This window comes from Gossypium hirsutum, chromosome D02, assembly GCF_007990345.1.
Source record: "Gossypium hirsutum isolate 1008001.06 chromosome D02, Gossypium_hirsutum_v2.1, whole genome shotgun sequence".
In the NCBI taxonomy this organism is placed as follows: Eukaryota; Viridiplantae; Streptophyta; class Magnoliopsida; order Malvales; family Malvaceae; genus Gossypium; species Gossypium hirsutum.
This window is the reverse complement of record NC_053438.1, coordinates 19,007,058-19,015,541: the sequence shown is the minus strand read 5'-3', so window position 1 is coordinate 19,015,541 and position 8,484 is coordinate 19,007,058. Positions and strand designations below refer to the sequence as shown.

General features: G+C 40.4%; 1 protein-coding gene across 1 annotated transcript; it reads left to right on the top strand.

The window, feature by feature from the left end:
* Positions 1-5,671: 5,671 nt before the first annotated feature.
* On the top strand, positions 5,672-8,484 carry LOC107908105 (uncharacterized). Its single transcript, XM_016835371.2, has 4 exons — positions 5,672-6,523; positions 6,626-7,417; positions 7,715-8,094; positions 8,355-8,484. The coding sequence occupies exons 1-4, from the start codon at positions 5,672-5,674 to the stop codon at positions 8,482-8,484; spliced, it is 2,154 nt and encodes a 717-aa protein (XP_016690860.2).

Sequence of the window (8,484 nt, the reverse complement as noted above, 5' to 3'; positions counted from 1 at the left end):
TTGCTACTTGATTTTCGACTCCCTTTCAATCTTGAATTTCTAGATAAAACTTTTGAAGTAGAAGTACCCATCGGATCAGCCTCGTCTTATCATCTTTCTTCACAAATAAATACTTAATTGTCGAGTGGTTCCTATAGACAGTCACTTTGGTACCTACTAGAAAAGATCGAAACTTGTCGAAAGCAAACACAATAGCAAGTAACACTTTTTCTATTACCGTATAATTCAGTTGAGCCCCTGTTAGGGTTCGACTTGCGTAGTAGATGGGATGAAAAACTTTGTTCCTTCGTTGGCCCAAGATAGCTTCAATTGTAAAGCCACTTGCGTCACACATCAATTCGAATGGAAAATCCCTGTCTAGTGTGACGATTATGAGTGCCGTGACTAATCGACTCCTCAAATCGTTGAAGGCCTTTAAGCATTCATTATCAAACTTGAATATAGAGTCCTTCTCCAATAATTTGCATAAAGGTTTAGCAACTTTGGAGAAGTCCTTGATAAATCTTCGATAAAAATCGGCGTTGCCCAAAAAGCTCCTAACACTCTTTATAGATGTTGGAGGTGGGAGTTTCTCAATAACATCTACCTTTGCTTTGTCTACCTCGATCCCATGTCTCGTTATCCGATGCCCTATAACAACTCCTTCTCGTACCATAAAATGGCACTTTTCCCAGTTGAGTACGAGATTTGTTTCTTCGCATCGCCTTAATACCTTAGTTAGATTGGCTAAGCAATCATTGTAAGTATCTCCGAATACTGAAAAATCATCCATAAAAGCTTCCAAATATTTCTCAAACATGTCAGTAAAAATAGACATCATACATCTTTGAAATGTAAAAGGTACGTTACATAAACCAAATGGCATGCGTCTAAATGCAAACGTACCGTACGGCCAGGTGAATGTCATTTTATGTTGATCTTTCGGTGGTACTGTAATTTGATTATACCTTGAGTATCCATCGAGAAAATAATAGTAATCTCATCGTGCGAGTCTATCGAGCATCTGGTCTAAGAACGGTAAAGGAAAGTGATCTTTCCTAATCTCCTTGTTTAGCTTTTGGTAATCGATGTAGATTCTCCATCCCGTAACCATTCTAGTCGGTATCAACTCGTTGTTCTCGTTCTCTACAATCGTGATACCTTCTTTTTTTGGCACGCACTGGACCGTGCTTACCTATGAACTGTCTGAGATGGGATAGATGATACCCGCATCTAACCACTTGATGATCTCTTTTTTTACTACGTTCTTCATGATGCGGTTCAGTCTCTGTTGTGCATCGATTGTCCCTTTTTTGCCATCTTCCAGGATAATCTTGTGCATGCATACAAATGGACTAATACCGCGAATATCGGCTATGGTCTATTCGATGGCCTTCTTGAATTGTTTCAGAACTAAGAGAAGTTTCTCTTCTTACTTAGTGGTTAATTCTCCTGAAACAATCACAGGCAGAGTAGAAACGTTACCTAAATAAACTTATTTTAAATGAGAAGGTAATACCTTGAGTTCTAATTTAGGTGGCTCATCGATCGATGCTTTTGGTTGGGAATAGTCCCTCTTTTCTAACTCCAGAGATTCAAAACGGGATTCCGGATTAAATCCCTTTTGATTAGCTTCTAGCAAAGCTAAGTATTCATCCTCCTCTTCATTATTTGGAGGATCCAATGTCAAAATTCTTTCCAGTGGGTCCTCAACATAGTTGAGATTCTTCTCCACTATTAAATCCTCTAAATCAGACACTGCAGAGCAATCATCCATTGTGTCAGGAAATTGCATAGACTTAAAGATGTTAAATGTTACCTGATCATCCTGAACATGCATAGTGAGCTCTCCCTTCTGTACATCAATAAGGGTCCTCCCAGTTGCTAGGAACGGCCTTCCTAGGATGATTGGTACTTCTTTGTCTGTTTCAAAATCTAGAATTACAAAGTCAGCAGGAAAGATAAACTTATCTACACGTACCAATTCGTCCTCGATTTTTCCTTCTGGATGTGCTAAGGATTGATCTGCTAGTTGAAGCATAACTGTAGTTGGTCTAACTTCTCCTATCCCCAACTTCCTAAATATTAACATAGGCATCAAGTTGATACTTACACCTAAGTCACATAATGTCTTACATTAATATGTTGCTCCAATGTTGCACGGTATGGTAAAACATCCACGATCCTTCAATTTTGGGGGTAGTTTTTCTTGAAGATATGCACTGCATTCCTTCGTCAGAGCTACCGTCTCAAATTCTCGAAGTCTTCATTTCTTAGATAAGATATCTTTCATGAACTTGATGTAGTTCGGCATTTGCTCAAGTGCTTCAACCAACGGGATGTTGATGTGAAGTTGCTTGAGTACGTCAAGGAACTTCTTGAATTGAATCTCCTGCTTCTGTTTCTGAAGTCTTTGAGGGTAGGGTGGTGGTGGTTTCATTACTGGGACTGATTCTGGTTGATTCATCTTTGGCGGCAATATTGCATCTAATGACATTGTTAGTTTATCAGAATTAGGTGGTCTTGAGGTTACTTTGTCAGGTTTTGCAGATTCTGGTTCTGGTGAAATTGGAATTTCAACACTTGGTTGAATTTCTTCTGAATCTTGAGCGTCAGCTGGCTCCTTTTCAAATTCGACAGTGTTGGGCTGTACTATCTTTTTGCTCATCAATGTCAGTGCCTTACAATGTTCCTTCCCCAAATTTCTCGGATTCCCTGTGTCACTAGGCAAAGCACCTTGTGGTCGGTTCCTGAGTTCAGTAGCAAGCTGGCCCACTTGATTCTCCAAATTCCTTATAGTGGTGTCATTTTTCGCCATGTATGCCTTCAATAGATTCTCTAAGCTATTTGATGGTTCCACTTGGGTTGGTTTCTGAACTTGTTGGGGGAAACTAGGGGGTTGAGTTGGTCTAGGTTGGGTGTAAGTGTTACTGGTTCCAACCCCTTGGTTACTCTAGGAAAAGTTTGGGTGATTTCGCCACAAAAGTTGGATTACAGTCCTTGCCTCCCTCAATTTTGGTTTTGGTTACCCATGTAATATATGGATTCGGGGTTCGATGGACATTCTTCAAACAAATGTCCTTCCCCACAATACACACAGGCTATATTCTCAAATTGGTTAGGTGGTTGGGCTGCAAAATTGTTAGACCCATTAGTGGTAAGATTCTTAAGCATTGAGGATATTGAAGATACCTGAGATGCGAGTGAAGTGAAAGCGTCCACTTCATGTATTCCAGCGACTCATCTTCTTGACGTTGTTTGATTAGTTGGCCATTGATAATTGTTGTTGTTAATCTTCTCAATAATTTTGTAAGCCTCATTATAAGACTTAGAGTGGAGAGCTCCGTGGTTACTTCCAGAAGAAATTTTGTACCGGTGTGGTGATGTTGATTGGGTCCCCTTACTTGGAATTTGGGGAGCTATTGGTTATTCCCCGTTATTAGTGCTCAGACAATACAGGTCAAGACAGTTTGTACCCGCAACCCAAGGGCTAGCCGAGTGTGAATTCTCGTACGGGGGTGATGGTTACAAAAAGAGGATTCGAGAGATATCCAATGCATGGAATCAGACTCGTCAAATAAAGTGATTGGCTGTAGGACCAATGACGACCCCTGAGTATGGTGAATGGAGGGTCAGAAGAGTCAATGACAATATCCCCAAATCAAGCCACGAAGGCAATCAGTTGATAGAGGAGCATTTACGGGTCGTCCCCTCTGAACTAGAAATTTTAAAGCAAGATTTTGAAAGGAGAATGCAGAGTTGGAGTAGCAGATAGAGCAAATAGAGGAAGAAAAGATGAACTTAAGGTTAGATGCAGATGTTCAGAAGCTCGAAGTGGAGCGATTAAGAAAAGGGAAAGCTAGGGCTGAAGAAGATCTAGATAACTTGAAAAAAGACTACAAGAAATTACGATTATCAATGAGGACTGCCGGGTTGGGAAAGACTTCAGAGCAGTGGCGCGAGGAGATTCAAGAAGAGAAAAACAAGGCTGATAGATGGGAAAGGAGATTCTAAGAAGTCCAAGCATAGAACGAGGCTCAAAAGAGGAGTTTATCAGAATGAGAAAGAAAAGGGGGAACTAGAAAATAGAGTGACTGAATTAGAAGGATCTCTCTATCGGCATCCAAATCGAAATTCTGTGATGGAATTGAAGGCAAGTTTAAATAAAATTGAAGAAATGAAAGAAAGGATTGAAGAGTTAGAAGCAGCATTGCGAAGTTGCGAGATTCGGATTGAGTACTTGGAATCTAATGAAGATCGTCAAGCTGAGCAGTTGCACTACTTTCAGAACCAAGTAAGAAATGGAGATCACATTATGGGAGAAGCCGTGCTTTAAATCTGAGAGGTAGCTGATCATCTGCAGACGTTAGCGGTACATGCTGATGTGTTGAGCGTGAAGTACGAATTAGAGTCAAGTCGAGGACAGGAGTTAGCCTCGTTACTTAAGAAGATTAGAGTTTTGAGTATTAGGGCTAAGTCGTATCTGTAATCCACCTTATGTAAAGAAGTTTGTTTTCTAGTAAAGTTTTCAGAATGAAATTGAATTAGAATTAACGCCTTTTTGCATTCATTTCATGCATTGCATCACATTATATGCATTAACAACCATTAAAGGACCCTAATTAAATAAAATTATTTCAGTTAACCTGGAAAACCAACACCCCTACGGAACTCGAGCGAAATCGAAGAGAATGGATCAAAGATTAGAAAAACTTGAACAGCTCCAAAGAGATATGCAAGATCAGATGCAAGAGCGTCTGGAAAAGATTCAGCGAGATATGATAGAAAAGATGCGGGAATCTCAGAATGACATGATGGCAAAAGTTAACACAGTTGTTGAAAGGAGGAAATGACAAGGGTAAGGACCCTGTGGTTAATGATGAAGAGGGAAACAATGATGAACCCCTTTACCCTCCGGGCTATACTCCTCTGCACGTGCATACTCAAGCTGAGCTGTACCCACAAAGGTCCTCTGTTACAATTAGACCCCAACAGTTTCAGACTGTTCCTTCAATGCCGAAAAACTTTCAAATCGGAGTAGGTAATAATCCCGGAAAGAATTCTACCAATCTCATGGTTCCTGATCTCGATGATGCGGCAGAAGTAGGGAAAGCAAAAATGGATCTGTCGAAACAATTAGAGGACCGGTGTAAATGGCTAGAAGAGAAGTTTAAAGCCATGGAAAATGCTGATTACCATCGAGAAATGGACGCTAAAGACTTGAGCTTGGTTCCCGATTTGGTTCTCCCTCCCAAATTTAAGATGCCGGAATCTGAGAAGTATGATGGGACAAGTTGTCCCGAAGCTCATATTACTATGTTTTGCTGAAGGATGACCGGGTACATCAACTGTTAATTCACTGCTTTCAGGACAGTTTGATCGGGTCAGCGGCTAGATGGTACAATCAATTGAGTCGAACTGAAATCTACTCCTAGAAATATTTGGCGCAGGCCTTTATAAAGCAGTACAGATATGTGATGGATATAGCACCTGATCGAATTGTATTGCAAAACATGGAAAAGAAGACTAATGAGAGCTTCCGACAGTATGCTCGGAGATGGAGGGAAGTAGCAGCGCAAGTTCAACCACCACTTTTAGAGAAGGAGATAAACATGCTTTTTATCAATACCCTGAAAGCTCCATTTCTCAATCACATGTTGGGCAGTGCCACTAAAGCTTTTCAGATATAGTGATGTCTGGAGAAATGATAGAGAACGCCATAAGATGTGGCAAGATAGAGGCAGGAGAAAGTACTAAAAGGTTAGCACCAAGGAAGAAGGAGCACGAGATAAACAATACAAGCACGTTAAACAAGGACCATTCTAAATCAATCACGGTGGGGCAAGCCAGAGCAGTAATCGCTAATCAGCAAAGTTTTTCGAAACAGGAATCCAATCCAAGGCCAAATGTAGAGAAACTTCAATTCACACCCATCCCAGTGACGTATAGAGAATTGTACCAGAACTTATTCGATGCACATGTGGTATCTCCATTTTACCTAAAACCTATGCAACCTCTGTACCCTAAGTGGTATGACGCAAACGTCCAATACAAGTATCACACGGGGACCAAGGGACACTCAATTGAAAACTGCACTGCATTCAAGAAGTTAGTTGAAAGACTTATCAATTTGGGGATCGTAAAGATAGGTGACTCATCAGGACCAAACGTAGCAGATAATCCGTTGCCCAATCATGATAATAAAGGGGTGAACGCGATAATTGAAAATGGAGGAAGGAGAGTCAAAGCCAACGTAGCAGAGATAAAGACTCCCCTTGAATGGGATTGGAAACAAATGGTGAAAAGAGGTCTCATCAAGCAAAATTCAATAGAAAGGCCTGAAGGAGCTAGGAAGTTTTGTGAGTTCCACGTAGAAGAAGGCCACGACATCCAAAAATGTACTGAGTTCAGAACCATGGTGCAAAACCTAATGGATAACAAAGAGTTGGAGTTTTATGTAGAGATTAAGGGACTAGAAGAGGGAGAAGTTTATGCTGCTGAAGAAGGATCTGCAGGGAAAGCCCAAAAGGCTAATCACCCAGTGGTAATTATTTCAAAACCAATGAGCAGAGAATCTGGAATACAAATAGCGCCAAAGGTCATAATCCAAAAACCTGTATCCTTTCCTTACGAGGATAGCAAAAAGGTTCCTTGGAATTACGACTACAATGTGACAATCCCAAGAGAAGAGAGCTTGGTAAACGATTCAGGAGAGGATGAAGGATTCTATACACGAAGTGGAAAACGCTATGATCCGGCAAATGCGAGAGTGGAATCTGGAAAAGGAAAAGCCTTAGCAGTTGAGTTGGGAAATGCAAAAACAGACAAAATTGAACCGCGTGTCAATCAGCCGGTAACTGAAAATGAGGCTAAAGAATTTCTAAAATTCTTAAAACATAGCGAGTACAGCATGGTAGAACAATTACATAAGCAACCGGCTCGTATCTCGGTGCTTGAATTGCTTCTAAGTTCAGAGGTACATCGTAATCCATTGATTAAGGAGCTAAATGAAACTTATGTCGCTAGCGATATCTCAGTGAATAAGTTGGACCATTTGGTTAACAATATCAGTGCCGACAATTTCATTTTCTTTAATGATGATGAAATACCGCTGGAGGGAAGAGGATCCACCAAAGCATTACATATCAGTGCTCGCTGCGGGGGGTATATGTTACCGGGAGTGCTAATTGATAATGGAATAGCCTTGAATGTTTTACCCCTATCCACCTTAAATAGGTTACCGGTGGATAGTTCCCACATGAAATCATGCCAGAATATAGTGAGAGCATTTGATGGTACTGAAAGGAAGGTGACGGGAAGAATAGAAATACCCCTCTTGATTGGCCCGAATACATACGAAGTGGATTTCTTAGTAATGGATATCAAGCCTTCGTATAATTGCTTGCTGGGGAGACCGTGGATTCATTCAGCAGGGGCGGTGCCTTCATCATTGCACTAGAAGTTAAAATTGGTAACGGAAGGCCGGTTAGTTACGATTGACGCTGAGGAAGACACCATTGCATCGGTAACCAGTGACGCACCATATTTGGGAATAGATGATGAGGCAGTCGAATGTTCATTTCGATCCTTAGAGTTTGAAAATACGACCTTCATTATTGAGGGAAAGAAGATCCCGATGCCCAGCATATCTAGAGCCACGAGGATGGGACTACAAATGACAATTGGGCAAGGAGCTGTGCCTGGAAAAGGATTGGGAAGATACCTTTAAGGAAAGATAGAGGCACCAGTGGTGAAGGACAAACGAGACCACTTTTGTTTAGGATTCAAGCCAAATGCTAAGCAAAGAAGGGAAGACTTGGAGAAAAGACAAGAGAGGAGGAAGGCGCGTTTGAACAGAAAAAAAATTGATTGGGAACCGTTGGCTTTCCCTCACATATTCAGGACCTTCGTATCAGGAGGAACCAGGTATTCTGGACTGAGGACTCCAAGAAAGAAGACCACAGAGGAAATTTTAGGAAACTTAAACATCAATGCCATATTTGAAGAAAAATCTGAAGAAGGAAGTACATCAGGCATCTATCCCATTGAATCTGGGAGTGTTTTAAACAATTGGACTGTAGAAGAAATGCCTGAAGTTTTTAGAGCTCTTTCAAAGTAATATTCAAAACATACTAATTGTCTAAGCCTAGAGAAAATGAAACTTTTTGTGAAATGAAATGGGCTTATATTTGAACATTGTGATTTCAATGAAATACATTTTCGCATTTTGAGTATATATTATTTTAAAATTCTTGTCATTCTTTCGCATGAATAGTCATCTTGGATGCTTTTATCATTTCTTTCATTTATGATCATATTAAATAAGAATCCTTAAATTCATACATTCCCTGTACATTCTTCGATACTTATAACAGGTCCCAAGATATCAATGACATGAGTGACTCTACTATGGACTTAGAAAATCCTTTTGAACGAGATATGTGTTTAGAGGAATCTCAGGATTTTGAAGATAACATGATTGCAACCTATCTCCGGACTTACTGA

What these genes read in the sequence shown, in the direction of transcription:
- LOC107908105 (XM_016835371.2), top strand. Translation starts at nt 5,672, where the DNA reads ATGTCTGGAGAAATGATAGAGAACGCCATAAGATGTGGCAAGATAGAG. An exon ending in AAAAGGCTAATCACCCAGTG is followed by an intron (nt 6,524 to 6,625) that starts GTAATTATTTCA and finishes GATAGCAAAAAG; the next exon opens with GTTCCTTGGAATTACGACTA. An exon ending in GGATTCATTCAGCAGGGGCG is followed by an intron (nt 7,418 to 7,714) that starts GTGCCTTCATCA and finishes CTTTAAGGAAAG; the next exon opens with ATAGAGGCACCAGTGGTGAA.